This window comes from Eleutherodactylus coqui, chromosome 1 (assembly GCF_035609145.1).
Source record: "Eleutherodactylus coqui strain aEleCoq1 chromosome 1, aEleCoq1.hap1, whole genome shotgun sequence".
Classification (NCBI taxonomy): domain Eukaryota; kingdom Metazoa; phylum Chordata; class Amphibia; order Anura; family Eleutherodactylidae; genus Eleutherodactylus; species Eleutherodactylus coqui.
In genome coordinates, this window is record NC_089837.1 from 81,664,531 (window position 1) to 81,684,005 (window position 19,475).

A 19,475-nucleotide genomic window follows, 5' to 3' on the forward strand; every position below is an offset into this window, starting at 1 on the left:
GAAGTGGGCTCAGGCACATACCTGGTGGCTGCCAGCAGTTTGAAACAGCTGTTACTCGTTACAATCAGAGCCAGCTTCAATCAGGGCATTTGACAGCTTGCATTTGCGATCAGTTTGACTGGTGCATGTAAGCCATTCGGAGAGGGTGGGTTTCCCCTATGACTCTCCATCGGCTCCTCCCTACGAAAGTATCACAGGATGCCAGTGGTTGCCTTGTTAGCCATGTGCCCAGTGAAGGCTCCCAGGGCTGCCATGTATTTAAGCCTATTAAGCCCTCCCGATGGCTTAATAGACAAACGTTAAAAATACAATATTCTACAATACCGTTTGATTGCAAGTTCTGGTCTCCTAAGGGGGCTAATAACATGTAAAATGAAGTTAAATTTTTTTTTTCTTAAATACAATTACAAATATTTAAAATTGAACCCCCTTTCACATTATTTCCACAAAGCAATTTAAAAAGAAGTAAACCTAATTTCTGTTGCAGCATCTGAAAAAAGCCTATATTACCAAAGTATTGTAGTATTTATCCCAAACAGTGAATGTCGTTAAAAAACTTAATGCCAGAAATGTTTTTTGTTTTTTTTGGGTCATCCTGGCTCACAATAAATAGTGATCAAAAAAATCTAGAAACCTAGCATTGTCGCACTACTGACCTATAAAATAATGTTAACATGTCATTTTTAGTGCAATATGAGTGCTATAAAAACAAAAACCCATGACAAATGGCGCAGTTGCATTTTTTTTCTATAATTCACCACACTTCAAATTAAAAAAAAAGTTTTTCAGTACATTATATGGCACATTAAATGTTACCAAATCGTCCCACAAAAGACAAGCCTTCATTCTATTACGTCAAGGAAAAAAAAAAAAAGTATAGATCTTGAAAGGCAAGGATGAAGAAAATGAAAACCTGAAAAATGGCTGATAGTTAGAGGGTTAAAGAGATCCTTTAGTTTTTGGATTTTTTTGGTGGTTTATTTTATTTTACTTTTTTTTTACACCAAGGTAGGATGACCATGCTTTTCAAGCCTCTTAAAGGCAATAAAAAAAAGGAAGTGAAAACGTTCCTCTGATTTTCAGGAACAACACATAGCCTTAAAGGGGTTGTCTCGCGGCAGCAAGTGGGGTTATACACTTCTGTATGGCCATATTAATGCACTTTGTAATATATATCGTGCATTAAATATGAGCCATACAGAAGTTATTCACTTACCTGCTCCGTTGCTAGCGTCCCCGTCGCCATGGTTCCGTCTAATTTCGGTGTCGTCTTGCTTTTTTAGACGCGCTTGCGAAGATGGGTCTTCTCCCTTCGGCTCCGCTCGGCAGCATCAGCGTTTTGGCTCCGCCCCTTGTATGCGTCATCACGTAGCTCCGCCCCCCGTCACGTGCCGATTCCAGCCAATCAGGAGGCTGGAACCAGCACACGTCATGGGGCGGAGCTACGCGATGACGCGTACAAGGGGGCGGAGCCAAAACGCCGATGCTGCCAAGCAGAGCCGAAGGGAGAAGACCCATCTTCGCAAGCGCGTCTAAAAAAGCAAGACGACACCGAAATTAGACGGAACCATGGCGACGGGGACGCTAGCAACGGAGCAGGTAAGTGAATAACTTCTGTATGGCTCATATTTAATGCACGATGTACATTACAAAGTGCATTAATATGGCCATACAGAAGTGTATAACCCCACTTGCTTTCGCGAGACAACCCCTTTAAATTTCTTTTCCAAGGTCTTCCTCCAGCATTCTCTCCTACCCGATCTGACATCTAATGGGGAAAGATACAACTACATGCTGGGCGGTGTAGTGGCTGAGAGAATTTTATGATGCCCAACACGTATTATGCATGAGTCCTAATCTTCTTAATAGGACCCATACACAATACTTGCTAGAAGTCTTGTTCCTATATTGAAACCAAACAATTTTAAAAGTTTTCTAAGACTCATTGGACATCAGTTTAGAAATTTCCAAAAACATGACAACAGTGCCTGTCTAATTACAGAATTGTGCCGCTTTCTCAGCATTTTGGCAGCTAACTAGCTTTTCGTGTGACCTCACATAGTAACGGTAAATGTGGTTGGTTAGCGATATCATGGGAATGAGATTTTAAGGTCCACCTCATAGCCTTCTACAGAGAAGGCCAAACCTATAGACTTAATAAAAAGTACAATTGGACTGTTAAATGAGGGCCATTATTTTACATAATGCTCCTAAAAAAACATAATATTGGATTATAGTTATTTAAACTCACCTGAAGATACTCTTTTAACCAACACCCATGTGGTGGTAAGACCTGTGACTAGAAGTACACCTATGTGATGAAACATACTTTTTATTGTTAGAAGTAAAACTTTTTTTTCTTACTCATCCACACATTTCCTAAATTATTGGGAGAGAAACCTGCCACTGCCGTAGTCGGATATGTTCTCATCTTTTTCAGGATGTGTGTTGTGATCTTGTGAGAGTGGTGACCTGTGCACTTGTGTTATGCTATAAAGGGAACAGAACTATATGTGATGGAGTAGTGTAATTATGAGAAAGGAAGTCTGGGGAAAGTTAGTCACTGATAGGAGAAGGCATAGCATCCCCAATCAGTGCAGTGTATTGTATATGAGGCTCCTATACTGGTTCTTGAAGATCATGATCACCTACACTCTATAGGGGTCAATCGTCATTATCATTCATATTTTATCATTTAACAACCAGAAAGCTTGGGTTACTGAAACCTATAGAAAAAAGTCAGATCCAGGAATGTTGTCGCCTGAAGAGAGTTTTACTTTTCCTTGGCCTAGATTTTATATGAAAGAGACACATTTTTGGCTTAGAATATGTGAAGCTACGGAAAAGAACTTCCTAATTACATTACATTTGTATTTTTCTGCATCCCACAAGTTATGGAAATACCATAGCACAGGGTGATCAGCTGTTTTCCTAAAACCCAGCCATCTCTGGAAGCTTGGCTGTGGTGGCCATCTGGACCAGGTAAGGCCGCGAGATAAGAAAACCACTTAAAAGTTAGACAATAACTTTTTAAAACATTTTTGTTTTTTAAGACTTTTTGCATCCATTATACAGATAAGGTTCAATACATTCATCAAGGAAATGTCAATGTCTTACATATCTATTTTATTTCCTCTAGTGTCACTTGGGAACCATTGGGCGATGGAAAAAAAATCATGTCTTTGGCCGAGAACTACTTGATGATCTGGGATTTACAAGAGAGCTCTACAAAAGCTATGGTAATTAGACATTACAAAGTTAGGTTTCATCTTTCTATTTGCGTTGCACTTGCTTGAATCAAGGTGGGAGTGGGATGAGGGAGTCTAACTCAATGCTAAATTGCACTTATGAATCGCTGTTCCTATTGGAATTACTTCCTTTTCAAGCCGGCTGAATCCCAAACTAGCGGAATACAGATTGTTGTCTACATGAGCCCGTATTTTTTCACTTCCCTGCTCACCTGAAATTACCTCCATGTACACAGCCTTTCTCGCAATTACTGGAAAGAACCCACGCCCCATAAACTGCTCTCCCATGGCAAACCTGGAGGGGTTCAAATAATAACTTTATCTCATTTATATTTTTATGCAGTTGTGTAATATATTTTAATGTGGTTAGCTTTAATTTTTAGAACTAACGACCCAGTGCTTTTTTTGTTGCATTTTATTTTTAACTATGCTGGTTAAATGGTTGTAACCGTTTTATTCTGTTATGCTATTAAAGCTATGCTTTTTATCTGGATAGATAGAGCTTTAAAGGTGTTTCCTATCACAGAAAGTAATAGCTTATTGCTAGACCACTGACATTCATCTTCACTGTACAGTAGTTCCCTGCAAGGTAGGTAGCTTAGATCGGTGGCATACATAGAAAAACTGTGAAGGGGCCACATCGTCCAATCAGAGCTGCACTCCTTCATTTTCAGAATCAGTGGGGGTGGAGGGGTTTTCATATATTACATCATGGGAAACTAATAAAGAATTGAGTGTTGCGTCTCCTATTTTAAACATTTTTTTACGTAGCATGTAGGGAAGAGGAAGCAGAAGAGTATAAAAAGAAGTACCCCTCACCACACCTAAACACCAGTGTCTTCCTGCCCCTTCAGGACAACTGGAGCAGAAAACCTTCATCGTAAGCTGCTTGGCCTCCCGGAGGGAGGGCGAAGCTACTCTCCCGGTCCTTGCGCCTGAGCTAGCGTAGGCAAGGAACCCACAGAAGGGTCTCTTGTGACCACTGTCCGGGGCGATCACCATCTCCTGCAGCCCGGCCTCCCCAGGGGATAGTATTGTACCTGTGCTTCACTGATGTCTGCACAAGCCGTGGCTCAAGAAAGAGTTCTCCAGCTTGTGGCAGCTGCTATCCCGGCAGCGGCTGCCTCCTGGGTCTCCTCCAGCGGCGGCCGAGCTTCTTCTGGGTCTGACGCCAGAGTGACGTTAGACGTTCCGCATGGGGCGGGCCTCAGGCGCAGCCCGACGGAGGGGGCAGGGCCTAGCCGGAAACCCACGAAGATTCAATAATGGCGTGGAGAAGAGCTCAGAAATCCTCTGGTGCTTGTCAGGCCCTGCTGGATATGCCGCTAAAATGTCTGCTCGGGAAAAGAATCGGAGAACCCACAAACAGTGAGTGGTCCAGTTGGCCGACAAATGCACTTTGCCACCATGCTACATGCTATAACATCTGCACACTCCATGTATTGCAGGACAGGGATACACAGAAGCCTAAGAAGGCTAGGAAGAAAAGCAAAAAATGTCCAGTGTGCTTAAAGCATCTGGACGATCCATATACCAAATCCCTTTGTTTGGCTTGTACCGCAAAAATCTTACAAGAGGAAAAAACTTCTGTGATGGCGGATTTCCGCACTATTATACGTGAGGAAGTCCAGTCCTCCATATCCAGCCTCATCAGCCAGTCCCTTCTACATCTACTAAAAAGGCAAGGCTCACGACTCCCGATTCAGAGTCAGAATTAGGTGACAACCACTTGGTGGCGGGATTATCCAGCTACGAGGTGCAGAAAGAGAAAAAATATCTGTTTTCCTCCTTGGACATGGACCAACTCCTCCGTGCGGTTCGAAAAACCATGCAAGTTGAGGAAGAAACACAGCATCCCCATTCCGTACAGGACGAGATGTTTGTTGGTCTTATACCCCAGCACAAACCGGTGTTTCCAATAAGTGGGATGCTGAAACGCTTGATTAAAAAAGAATGGCAATATACCGAACATAGTCCTGTCCTATCAAAGGACTTTAAAAATAGACTCCTATTCTCGGAGGACGATGTAGCAGTCTTTAAAGCTATCGCCAAAGTCGATACATCCATCTCTTTGAGGATGTCTGTAATTTACGGGATCCTATGGATAATAAGGTTAATAGCGTAATGCGGAAAGCTTGGATTATGTCAGCTCTGACGATTGAATCTAATATTGCAGCCACGTCGGTGGCTAGATCTATATCGATATGGCTGGATCAGCTCATTACATTAGTAGACCAAAAAGCCGCAAGGGAGTAAATCTCTAATTGTCTCATAGAATCATAGAATGGTACAGCTGGAAGAGACCTTTAGGGTCATCTGGTCCAACCTCCTGCTCAGTGCAGGATTCACTAAATCATCCCAGACAAATATTTGTTCAACCTTTGTTTGAACATTTCCATTGAAGGAGAACTCACCACCTGCCGTGGTAACCTGTTCCACTCATTGATCACCCTCACTGTCAGAAAGTTTTTTCTGATATCTAATTTGTGTCTCCTCCCTTTCAGTTTCATCCCATTGCTTCTAGTCTTTCCTTGTGCAAATAAGAATTAGGCTGATCCCTCTGCACTGTGACAGCCCTTCAAATATTTGTAGACAGCTATTAAGACTCCCCCCAGCCTTCTTATTTGCAGGCTAAACATTCCCAGTTCCTTTAACTGTTCCTCATAGGACATGATTTGCAGACCGATCACTATCTTGGTAACTCTTCTCTGAACTTGCTCCAGTTTGTCTATGTCTTTTTTAAATTGGGATGCCCAGAACTGGACACAGTATTTCAGATGAGGTATGACTAAGGAAGAGTAGAGGGGGATAATGACCTCATGTGATCTAGACTCTATGCTTCTCTTAATACATCCCAGAATTGTGTTTGTCTTTTTGGCTGCTGCATCACATTGTTGACTCATGTTCAGTCTATGATCTATTAGTATACTCAAGTCTTTTTCACATGTGCTGCTGCTTATCCCAATTCTCCCTCTTCTGCAAATGGCCCCTGGGTTCTTAGCAGACGCCTCTATGGAGTCAGTCCGCTTTGGGGCCTGTAGCGAGGTTCTCTATAACACCACCAGAAGAGCCATATGGCTAAAGTCCTGGTCAGGGGATAGCTCGTCAAAAAGCAGGCTCTATGCCCTGCCATTCTAAGGCCACCACATATTTGGCCTGGACTTGGAATGCCTGCTGGAGAAAGCAGCCGATAAAAGCCAGGGGTTACCGATCATCAGACCCCCCCAAGAGACCCCATATACACCATATAGACGATGGTCTTACCCTAAAGGAGGAAGGGGTAAGATTCCACCCAAAAGTCCCTCTAGTCCTTCCACTCAACAAGTTGGCGGGAGATTGTCCTGTTTCCATAGCGCATTATATGGAGAACATTATATCTAATGGGTGGATTTTACATTTAATAGCAGATAGCTATAGGATTAAATTCTCCTAGTTACCCCTTGAGAGATTCGTGGTAACCTCCCACCCGTCACCCTCCCTTCAACAGGCCTTACTCTTAGGGATTCAAAATCTGTTAGCACTAGGGGCCATCATCCCTGTTCCTGAAAAGGACTACCAGAAAGGGTTTTATTCTCCTTTATTTCTGGTAAAGAAACCAGACTGTTCATATCGAACCATAATAAACTTAAAAATCCTAAATAAATTTATCATTTACCAGACATTTAAGATGGAAACCATTAAAGCAATAACCCTCTCAATTAATGTAGACAGTGTCATGTCCATCATAGATTTAAAAGATGCTTGCTACCACATCCTCATCCATCCCAACTCTCAAAAATAACCGAGGTTTGCATTCCAGATAGAGAGTTTGGTCTGCCATTTCCAGTTTGTTTGTTTGCTCTTTGGGATTTCCTTAGTCTCTCGAGTATTCTGTAAAGTAGTTTTAGAGATGGTGGCACATTTGCGCAGTCTAAGTGCAATCATTATCCCTTATCTGGATGATTTCCTCCTTATCGCAGAATCCCTGGGAAGTCTACAATCACATTTGGAATCTACACTCGCTCTACTACAAGAGCTTGGTTGGCTTGTTAACACACAGAAATCTAGCCTAGAACCCAAGCTCAAAAATAAATTTTGGGGGTTCATGCTGGATTTCCACCTTCAGTGCTCCTCCCTGCCCCTCTCCAAAAGGGAGGCCTGTGTAACCCTCTACAGGGTTCTACGGGAATCTAGTAGAGAGGCCATGTGAGACTTGGTCCTGATGACCTCCTGTATTGGTATTGTGCCTTGGGCCCAATCCCACAGTAAAATACTGCAATCCTTTATTCTTAAAAGGTGGGACAGGACCCAGTCTTCACTAAATTGAATGGTTTCCATGTCACCCAAGTTCAAGGAATCCCTTCATTGGTGGATGTTTGTAGATAACCTTGCTAAAGCCACAGATTGGAACCGAGACCTTACAGTCATCATTATTGCTGATGACAGCTTCACTGGCTGGGGGGCCCACCTACACGGGAAGCATATACAGGGGACTTGGAGTTCTCATGAAGCAGCTCAAACCTCTAATTTCAAAGAATTAAGCGCTGTCTGGAAATCTCTACACAACAATAAAGCGGAGATAAGAGGGAAGCATGTTAAAATCTTTTCAGATAACGTAACTGCTGTATTGCTTATTCGCCACCAGGGGTCCACCAATAATCCTCACCAGCAGCGGTTGGCATCAAAGATCCTACTCGGGGTGGGGCAACTGACCCTTGCTCTATCCGCATTTCACGTAAAGGGATCAGAAAATATCACGGCGGACTACCTCAGCTGGTGGGAAGTGGATTCCAGAGAATGGATACTGCATCCTCAAGTGTTTAATATTCTCATCTCAGAATGGGGCACCCCACAAATAGACCTATTCGCCTTCAGGAGAAACACCAAATGTCCCCTTTTTTTCTCCCAAAGCACGGATACTCGGGCTGTAGGCAAGACGCCCTCTCCCACGTATGGGACTGGGACTTGGCTTACGCCTTGCCTTTTGGCCCAAGAGGCCCTGGTTCCTGCTTGTAAACTCCCTCTGTCAGGGGCCCCATTCACCTTCCGATGAGGCCGGACCTTCCACTCCAGGGACCGCTAGAGTGCCTGGAGATTCAGAGGTTCAAACTAACTGCATGGATGCTGAGAGGGTAAAATTTCTGGATCTGGACCTATCTAATAAAGTCGTGTCAACCCTCTGCGAAAGCCTTAAACCCTCTACCAGGAAAATCTACTCAAAAGTCTGGGGGAAATTTTGAGTGGATGGGTCACGATGTCCAGGACCTGCCTCAGCCAGAGCTCCCCAAAATCGTTGACTTCTTACAGGCGAATTAGATAAAGGTTTAAGCCTTAATACCCTAAAAGATACAGGTCGCGGCCTTGGGGGCTGTCTTTGTTCTGTCCCTGGCGGAACACAGATGGGTCAAGAAGTTTCTTAAAGGAGCTAGCAGACTCCACCCTTGAAGGACTGAAAGCCCACTCCGCCAGGACCGTAGCTTGCTCCTGGGCAGAAAAAGCTTGTGCCACCACTGATCAGATCTGCAGAGCCGCCATGTGGTCTAATAATCACTCCTTTGTTAAACATTATAGACTAGATCTGGAGGCCGGTCGAGATACGGTTTTCGGACGAAAAGTATTACAAGCTGTAGTTCCGCCCTTCTTCTTTATTGGTATTCCTCCATGTGTATGCTGTCATGATGACGAGGGGAACATAGGAATTTATCCTACCATTAATTCCCCTTCTTGAAGTCATCGTGACAGCATACGGGCTTTCCCTCCCTGCCTGTACATTCTTCAAACCTTCCCACGTGATCTTAACGTGTTTTGCTTGTTTTCTGTTTGAAGGTGTTCTGAGCACAATAAAGAACACCTTCTGGTTAAGGACGGAGTCACTGTAGTTATTTGGAACACACTGATTAGGTGGGGGGAGGCACTTTTATACTCTTCCAGGGATCAACCTCCATGTGTATGCTGTCATGATGACTTCAAAAAGGGGAATTAACGGAATTAACCAATTTTCTACCTTCCTAATGTACACTGCTCTCTAGTTGGCCAGTGCTGCTCACATGACCAGCTCTGGCCAATTAGATACCAAGCATAGTTTAAGACAACCAATGTACTGTGGGGCTTAGGTAGGATTGTGGCAACCATCTTGGACAGCTAATAATGAGACCTGGAACTGGCAGATCAGAGGGATTGCAGAGAAGAAATGCTGGTAACCTCACCCCTTCTAGACTTTTGTCCCAAAACTGCAGGGGTTGCTTTAAACTGTTGGTACATGCAGCCAGTTTAGAATAAAGCATCTTAATGGAGGCTGTAAAACACGGTGCATGATTGTAAAGGGGTTAAGTTGGATAAGAGGTTTAGTTGGCGATTTTGTTCATTAATTTGTGCTTTGCACCCCTCTTACACATATGTTTGGAAGAAAGGGACTGTGAAGCTTAGTGGGAGAACAATTCAGTGAAGCTTGGCAGTCCTGAGAAAAGACAATGATATCCTTACATATGTAAATCGAGGGAAGATTTTTCCTGTGAATCTGAAATAATTTTTTGGTGAGAATTCCTCATTAATTTTTCAGACAGACAAGAAAATACTTTCATAGCAGAAGTGGAAACAGATTGAAATAAAATTAGCATTTTATAGCAGTCTGTCTGGGAGATGAGTGAAATGCATTTCCCTAGAGATGATGGAGCAGTCAGCTGGTCTGCGGTGTGACAGTCACCACTGTTCCTGAATACAATTGTACTACCAGTGCCGGCAGCCGCGGTATCAATCAAAACTTAAGGCCTTGGGCATGTTAATTGGACTTCTGATAATGTTTGTAAAATGATCATAACATAAAATCGTTCAAACGAGTGAAAGTGAACGATAATCGTTCAGCCTAAACGTGAGCCGCCGGCGAATGAGAATCGTTAATTTTTTGTTTGTAGTTCGGTTTCTGCAGGACTGAAAATCGTTGGCTCATTCGCTTGTCATTCCGTTTGTAGTTCAGTTTCTGCAGGACTGAAAAGCGTTGGCTCGTTCACTTGTCATTCCATTTAAACACTTCTCATTCAGTATTTCACATACGGAATCTGAATACTGAACAAGAAGTGAACGAGTCAATGATGAATCTGACTATCCTAACGAGCACAGACAGGCTGGTGAATATGTCACCAGCTCGTTTGCTTGTGCAAACGAGATTTGTGCAGTGTGAAAGTTGCATTAATGCTCCCCTGGTGCAGTATGAATGTTACGTCTTTCCTTCCCGAGGAGATCAGCGGGATCCATTGCATACTGTTACAGAACATGGAATGTGGATCCACTGGACCAATTAACCAAGCTGAGACCTGTCCTGGAGTGATAGGCAGCTGACTCCTCGGGCAGAGGGACTATAGCCAGAAATTTAGAACAAACGAAGATACAGGTTTACAGACAGAACTCAGAACAGAGAGACGGACTGGATAGTCAAGGACAGGCAGAGGCAAGACAGACTCGGCCGCCAAAGGACACAATGACTGATACTGTCAGAGCTAATACTGGCATGGATATCGCACAACTGAAAGAAGCAGTGCAAAACCAAAAAACATGGGGGGAGCTCGCGTTTAAGGTCGCCGAGGGTCGGGAACGACTAAACGTCTTAACAACAACAAGCCAAAGCTTTTACCACATGAAGTCTAATATGTAGTCAGTAGAGGAAGTTTAACCCCTTCCCGCCCTATGACGTAAGGGTACGTCATGGCAGGCTGGTACTTTGCGCAACATGACGTACCCTTATGTCATCGGGATAGCGCGAGATCATGACTGACCTCGCGCTATCCCGCAGCGGGAGCAGGCTGTCAGTCACAGCCAGCGTCCCGCTGCAACAGCAGGGGGGCATTGGAGATGCGCCCCCCCCCCCCCCCCCCCCGCTGTTAACCCGTTCCCTGCCGTGATCTAAGTAGATCGCGGCAGGGAAGGAGTTCACAGAGGGAGCGCGCTCCCTCTGTGTCTCCGGCCGGCTCTCGCGATGTCATCGCGAGAGCTCGGCCTGTCACAATGGCAACAGGACGCCAGACACTGGCGTCCTGTAGTGCCAATGCCTATGATCGCTGTATAAGCGATAAGGCATGGCAGAGCAGTAGCTCTGCCATGCCTTATCACAGCGATCATAGGTACAGTGTTGTAAGTCCCTCAGAGGGACTCAAATAGTGTAAAAAAAAAATAAAAATGTAAAAAAAAGAAAAATGTAAAAAAAAACAAACCTTTTTTGTGCTTTTTCTAATATTTGCATAAAAAAGGTTAAAAAAAATTAAAACCCCACATATTTGGTATTGACATGTCCGTAACGGCGTGTACAAAAAGTTGAACACGCTTTTTATTTTGTACGGCAAAAAGCGTAAAAAAAGCCGCTAAAAAACAGAGGCAAAATGCTACTTTTTAGCATTTTGCCTCCCAAAAAATGCAATAAAAGTGATCAAAAAAGCTGTACATTCTCCAAAATGGTACCAATAAAAACTACAGCTCCTCTCGCAAAAAATAAGCCCTTATAGAGCTCTGTACATCAAAAAATTAAAAAGTTACAGGACTTTGAATGCAGCTATAGAGAAAAAAAAAGATTTACAAAAAAAAAGGGTTTTTATTGCAAAAAAGTGTAAAAACCTAAGAAAATATAAGAATTTTGGTATCGTTGTAACCATACTGACCCGCAGAAAAAATTTAGTGTCATTTATGCTGCATGATTAACCCTTCCCATTCCACTGTCTGACGTCTAAAGACATTCTGATTGAAGCCTGTACAGCTCTGATGTCGGAAGACGTCCGGCAGGGTATTCTTACTGTGTATTACTGGACGCTCTGTTGTCGGGGGCCTCTCTAGCATGTCACATACCACAGTACTGGCTCTAGCCAGCAGATGGCACCATTGTATAATGGCAGAAAGAGAAAGCCCCCTAGGAAAACCCTGAATCCAAAATTGGATTGCAAAGGGTTAACGCTGTAAAAAAAATCTATGGCAGAATTGATGCGTTTTCTCTCCCTGTTATCATTAAAAAAATAATAAAAGTTTTACGATATAGTCTATGTACCCAAAATTGGCAGCGATAAAAACTACAGCTCGCCATGCAAAAAACAAGCGCTTATAAGGCCGCGTCGACGGAAAAATAAAAAAGTTATGGCTTTTGAAAAATGGAGATGGAAAAATACCAAAAATCACTTGGTCCTCAACGCCAAAATAGGCCGTGTCATTAAGGGGTAAAAGAAGACCAGAAGTAAAAGTCCAGATAATGTAAATTAAAAATGTGAAAACCGGTTTTAATGTCTTCCTTCCATGCTAACGTGATCTTTTGTAGTTACAGGCCCTAAGCCTGAGGCTGCACTGCTAACAGACTTTGACTACATCATTTCCTTTGCAAAATCATTACAATGGCAAAATACATCAATGTCCCAACATATATCTGATACCATGTTTCCCTGATAATAAGCCCTACCCAAACTTTCAGGGGTGAGATCTTGAAATATAATCCTTCCCACCAAAATAAGCCTTAGCTTTACTACATGTAAAAAAAAAAACACAATACTCACCTAACAGCCAGCGTTCAGGTCCCTTGTACTGGGCTGCGGCACTGCTGCAGGCCGCAAGTGTCGTCCTGCACGCCAACAGAGCAGCTCTTCCTGGTAGCGGGGTTTGAATACCGCACATTTAGCAAGCTAATACTCTGATTGGTTAATTGAGCGCCGCATCAGCCAATGAAAGCCGGTGCTCGATTAATTAATCACAGCCATTCAATGATGTCATTCAATGAATGGCTGTGATTGGTTAATCGAGCGCTGGTTCTTATTGGCTGATGCGACGCTTTATTAACCAAGCAGAGAACATTAGCTTCCTGTCGGCTTGCAGGAGGTCACGGAAGCCTGCAGCAGCAACGGGGACCAGCACAAGGGACCCGATCGCCAGCTGCTAGGTAAGTATTATAAGACACCCCCCCCCCCCCCCGAAAATAAGGCAGAAATTAATATAAGACAGTGACTTATTTTTGGGGAGACACGGTAGGAAGTGGCATTGTCATTACAATCTCCCAGTCATACAGCTCAGGCTTTGGACCTTCTTCAAGTCTCTGTTTAACTTGATTGATAGGTATCTTGCTGAACACAAATCGGGAGAAACCTTAGTCAAGCCAAGCTGAGTGGTAAGATTTGGTCTCATTAACCAGAACCATCTGAACAGGAAAACAGTCTTATTGCCTATAGCTCAACTTTTATTTTACCAATGCAGTTTTAGAAATGAAAGCTGTGCTGTGATTGGTTGCAATGGGCAACAAAGACAGGATTTTTTTAGACAGTTTTGCTAAATGGTGCCCTCTGTTTTCCGTAAAAAACTGTGCATGTTGTTATGGCTACAATGAGAGCAAAAATATGATTTTGAGAAAATAAATAAATTTATGCACAACAAAAGGTTTCTTTTTTTTTTTTTTACCTTTTTTTTATGCTGTGACAGACCTTCAGATATTTGTAGACAGCTATTAAGTCTCCTCTCAGCCTTCTTTTTGCAAGCCAAACATTCCCAGATCCTTTAACTGTTCCTCATAGGACATGGTTTGCAGACCGCTCACCATCTTAGTAACTCTTCTCTGAATATACTCCAGTTTGTCAGTGTCTTTTTTTTTTATTGGGGGTGCCCAGAATTGGACACAGTATTCCAGATGAGGCCTGACTAAGGAAAAGTAGAGGGGATAATTACCTCACGGGATCTAGACTCTATGTATCTCTTAATACATCCCAGAATTCTGTTTGCCTTTTTTGTTACTGCATCACACTGTTGACTCGTGTTCAGTCTATGATCTATTAGTATACACAAGTCTTTTTCACATGTGCTGCTGCTTAGCTCAATTCCTCCCATTCTATATGATCTTTTTTTTTTTTTCATTTTTCTTGCCCAGATGTAGGACTTTGCATTTCTCCTTGTTAAATACCATTCTATTAGTCGCTGCCCACTGTTCAAGCTTATCCAGATCTTTTTGAACCCGCTCTCTTACTTCTCCAGTGTTAGCCTTACCTCCTAGCTTTGTGTCATCAGCAAATTTGATCAGTTTCCCTTCAATTCTCTCCTCTAGATTATAATAATGTTGAACAACGCTGCGTCCAGCGTGTCCTTGTGGTACCCACTTGAAACATTCTTCCACTTGGCTGTGTAGCAATTTATGACCACTCTTTAAGTTTGATCACTCAGCTAGTTCTGAATCCACCTAACAGTTGCCTTGTCAATTCCATATTTGGTCATTTATTTCAATCAGGATGGTATAAGATTTTTTGTCAAATGCTTTACTAAAGTCAAGATTTACTATATCTACTGTATTTTCCTGATCAACCTAGTCCAGGAAATTAGATTAGTCTGGCATGACTTGTTTATTACAAACCCATGCTGACTCTGGTTAATTACTCCATTCTCAACCACTTACTTGCATACATACTGTTTAATAATCCTGGTATAGAAGTCAGGCTCACAGGCCTGTAGGTTCCTGGGTCCACTTTCTTCCCTTTTTTAAGATAGAGACAACATTTGCCCTTCTCCAATCTTCTGAGACTTCCTCTGTTCTCCAAAAATGTTCAAAGATTACGGCAAGTGGTTCAGCTATTACATCTGCTTCTTACAGTATCCTAGGGTGTAATTCATCTGGACCTGGAGACCTGAATTCATTTACGTTAGCTACGTGTTCCCTCACCATCTGTCTGTTTATCGATAGCCTACATTCTTTTATTTTCCCAATAGCACAAGGAAAATCAGTTGATGTTGCATTTACTTTCTGAGAGAAAACAAATACAAAATAGGAATTTAAAAATTGAAATCTTCCTTTTTGAAATCCAACCTTGAGATCTGAGTCTTCTCAGGTTTTCCTCCCCTTGTTATCCAAAATTCAAGGATGGCATGATCGCTGCCCCCTAAGGTCCCAGCCACCCTTAATCCCTTAACTATTTACTCCCTGTCAGTAATAGTTAGATCCAAGGTAGCAGATCCTCTGGTTTTGTTTGTGACCTTTTGGAAGATAAAGTTTTCAGCAAGAGCGGATAAGAATTTGTTGGACCCATTACTGTTGCCTGAGAGAGATTCCCAACAGATGTCTGGATAGTTAAAATCTCCCATGACCACTGTGCCATACTTTTTTGAGAGCTCAGCCATCTGATGTAGAAAGAGTTCATCCAAATTATTACGTCTGCCCCGAGCGTAACATACACCACTTCCAAGACATGCATGCTGAACACCATAACAAAGAGAGCTGTGTGATTGTTCTCAGCAAGAGAAACCAAGTAATCTTGTAGATATGATAGCTTTTAATGGTTAACAAAAATACAAGGTATCATATCTAAAAGATTACTTGGTTTCTGTTGCTGAGTACAATCACATTTTGCTCTACTGGCTAGCACAGTACCAAACTTTTTTCATTTTACTTAAAAGAACTGCAAATGGGACTTGCGAGCAGACCTCCAACAATCACTGACAAACACCAAAACATTTACCTAGAATACCAACATGCATAAGCTGATGGAATAGCTAAAGTACATATGAGGTATTGGTTCGTATTTTGGCCAAGATACTAAAGCTCACGAGCCCAAGACAAGGGTCCTCATTGTCTCGTGAGTCCTAACTCTAACAAGACAACTTATCTCTAGGAGTCTTGCTTGAAAGCAGTGTGATCGTCCCAATAGGAACAGCCCGAAGCAGGAAACTAGGAGCCTGGCTCGCCCTAGATGGCAAGGGATAGGACACTGTTCACATGCACCAACAACAGACAAGGGACATCCACCTTGAACAGGTAACTTCGCACCAAATGTCTGGTCACCTACACAGACACTGAATATGTCGCTGTTCACACCAGCAAACAAACAGAAACCCCACTCAGAACTTTCATACATACTGATATTAAATAATAAGAAGTGCAAGTGTTCCCACACCAAGGGAAAATAGAGTCAGAAACCGAACTGACATAAAGGGAACTCGGTCAGGCATCACCCACCTGACAACACACATGACATCGGACGTCTGGAGGTCGCACCTTTCAAAGAAGAATGGGAAAGGGGGACTGCATAAAATGCGGATGGGAAATACAGGTGTCCAGACCGTCCTCAGAAAAGGTGGGAGAAATACTTCAGACTAACATGCATAACACCAAGCTCAGAGTGGGAATGAAATAGGATGAATAAATGACCAGCACCCTCTAGTGAGAGGGGCTGGTATTTATAGACTGGTGGTGATTGGCTGGCTGAAGAACTCCACACCATCAGCCAGCTAAATTATCCCACACCTGCAGCAGTATGCTCCTGGAAACCCAAAGAAGTATAGGTCCCAGGAGCACAAACATGACACATATCCTCTGTTTGTCCAGACAGCCTATAGTAAATGCCTACAATGGTGTCCTTTCTGTTGTTTTCTTTTTCTATTCTTACCCAAACAGTTTCTACAGAACTACCATGCTCTGAAGCTTGAATCTCCATGGAAATGTAGGCTTTCCTAACATACAACACAACACCTCCTCCCCTTTTATTAACCTCTTAATAACCACCCCATAGTTTTGTATGTCCTGCTTTAGTGGGCTTTAATCCCCAGGGCTGTAAAAACATGCTCTGTTTAGGGATTAAAACGACGTGGGCTGTGGGCGTGATAGCTCCCTGCTGACAGCTGCTGGAGGTAGCCGACAACCTGGGACTGTCATGAAGGGCCGGGTTATCCGACCCCCAGTCATGCGATTGCCGATATCCAATAGAAAGTAAACAAAAAGTTAAAGTTTCAGCTCCCCTCATGGATCGGATACATGAGGGGAGATGAAACTGCTTACCTCCATCCTCCGCGATCTCCCGTGGCGATCTGCTCCAGAAAAAATCTGAAGCCGCCTTCTGTGCATGTGCGCCATGTGTCATGCACAGAAGTATGTGAGGCCCGGGACATTTGAAATCTCTTGGCTCCTGAAGGTAGCCCAGGAGGCAGGAGACGTCACTGGGGACTGGTTCCCAGGCTTGTGATCACCATTATCCAATTGGGACTAAAACACCTTCAAGCAAAATGTCTCCTCTGAAAGCCATCAGCTGTGCACTATAGAAAAAAAAACCTGTCCTTTAAAGTGAAATATTTGCATTAATATGACATTTTATTTTTTCTTCTCCAAATTGCATCAACTCTTGAAAAGAAAAACTGTGGGGTCAAAATGATCATGAGACCCCTCAGTGAATACATTGAGGGATATACTTTTTAAAGTGGGGTCATTTGTTGGGGTATCATTCTGACACCTATGAGCCTTTGCAATTTTGGCTTGGTGTAGGAAAATAAAATGTTCCTCAAAATGTTAATAATTAATGTTAAATTTGTACGTCTCCTAAATGGATTAAAAAAACCTAAAGTTTCTCAAATTTGCATCAGAATAAAGTAAACATAAGGAAATATATATCTTATCAAAAATTTGTTCAGTATGTTTGCACATATTTGAGATATAGCAGTTGAAAATGTGAAAAAATGACAACTTTTTCAAAATGTTTCCAATTTTGGTGCTTTTAATAAATATGCTCAAATTCTATTGGTTTATTTTTACCACCTAAATGAAGTACAACATGTGGCAAAAAAAAAACAATGTCAGAATCACTTGGATATGCAAAACCTTTACGGAATTATTCTATGTTAAAGTGACACTTGTCAGATTTCCAAAATTTGGTTTGGTCATTAAGGCACAAACTGGATTGTTCACTAAGGGATTAAGTCTGTTTAAGTCTGGCACATTTACACGGGATGAGCTGTCAGACAAATTAGGCCTGGCAGCTCGTACCAGAGATACTTGCTACTATGCCATTATACAGGAGTGAGTATCGCTTAGAGAACTGCCAGCATGGAGGCAGAGCCGGTCAGCGAGCATTATTCCCCTCCCATATCCATTCATTGTTGAATGAGTGTTGATTTGCATGGAACGGCATTCAATCGCTGCATGCATTTACATGGGACAACTACCGTTCAAATTCCCACATGAGTGCGGGAATTTAAACAACTCTGAAGGGCCATTGTAAAGAAGTTGTATTTTCTAAGCCTTCATGCAATTATGTGTATCATTCTACCATGTTTCCGTGATGCCTATGATATCATATTCCGGTGTTAGGAGCTCCAATTCCCCGTGTTTGTTTCCCATGCTCTGTGCATTTGTGTAAAAACATTTTAGTTTGTGATCGGTGTCTCTTGCCCCTCTACTTGCCTTCTGAATTTGTTGTCTTTGTTCTTTCTGTCCACTTCTTTTTTTTCTACTCTGTCAAGGAAGTCCTCATCTTCCTTAATGAGTTTCAATGTAGCTATTCTCTCCTGAAGACTTTGCACCTTTTCCTCCAACAGAGACACAAGGTTGTATTTCTGACTGGTGAAGTTTGACTTTTTCTCTGCTAGGTCTTTAAACATATACAGTAGCATATGTTGCAGCTGACATTTTGAATGATTGATATAAATTACACCAGTTTCTGGTGTAAATTATAGATAAATCTATCAGCCCGCCTACTACCAACAAGCCCCACCCACTTTTTAAAAACGTCCTTGGGGATGGTACAATAAGAGAAAAATTTGCAACTTTAAAAAAAATTGAAACTGGCACAAAATAGTTTTCTTAATGTGCCCTAATGATTTCAGCCTCCACTTTAGTAATGTATATTGTTGTTACATCACAAAGGCTTACTCCTGAACCATCTGTAGCCTTCTTTCTGTTGACAAAGGCTTTTCGTAATCACAATAAGTCTTTTATGTCTTCCCAAGTTATGCAAATAACTTGAAAGGGTTTTCTCATTTCGGCGCTCTCAACCAACTCACACCACTGCTCAGGAGACATACCAAGGGAGACGTTTTTGTTGTACAATGATGACAAAATCACTATCTGAGGCTTTTATAGTTTGTGCATAGAGTTGGATGATGGTCATGTTCAGAGGTTTTCCTCTGATGTTGATGGACATGATCCTAACATTGATGTATTTGTGGGTGTTTATGCACCTTGTGATCTTTTTGCTTGTCACAATGACAATCCCTTTTCTCCTTTCCGTCTCGTTTCCCAAGTAATAAATGGTGTAATCATCCGAGCTGAAAATCCCCAAATCCAGTCCAATGCAATTCACTGACTCCAATTAGATCCACACTCATTCTTTCCATTTCTCTTTTGATGATGTCTGGCTTTCCAATGCTTGCCCCTTTCCAATGCATCCCCCTCTCACATTCTATGTTCCAATGGTATACCATTCTTTGCAGCTTAGGTGACTCTTTTCACTGTGGACTACATCAGCAATTGGGCTCCTTTGCGAGTTT

The 19,475-nt window shown here is 42.5% G+C and overlaps 1 protein-coding gene across 1 annotated transcript in view; it reads left to right on the plus strand.

Annotated features, from left to right (window-relative positions):
* Positions 1-19,475, plus strand: part of EIPR1 (EARP complex and GARP complex interacting protein 1) — a 202,779-nt gene that overhangs the window by 125,420 nt on the left and 57,884 nt on the right. The window contains exon 5 of the mRNA XM_066597732.1: positions 3,140-3,239. Within this exon, the coding sequence (XP_066453829.1) occupies positions 3,140-3,239 (100 nt within the window). The remainder of the gene's footprint in view (positions 1-3,139; positions 3,240-19,475) is intronic.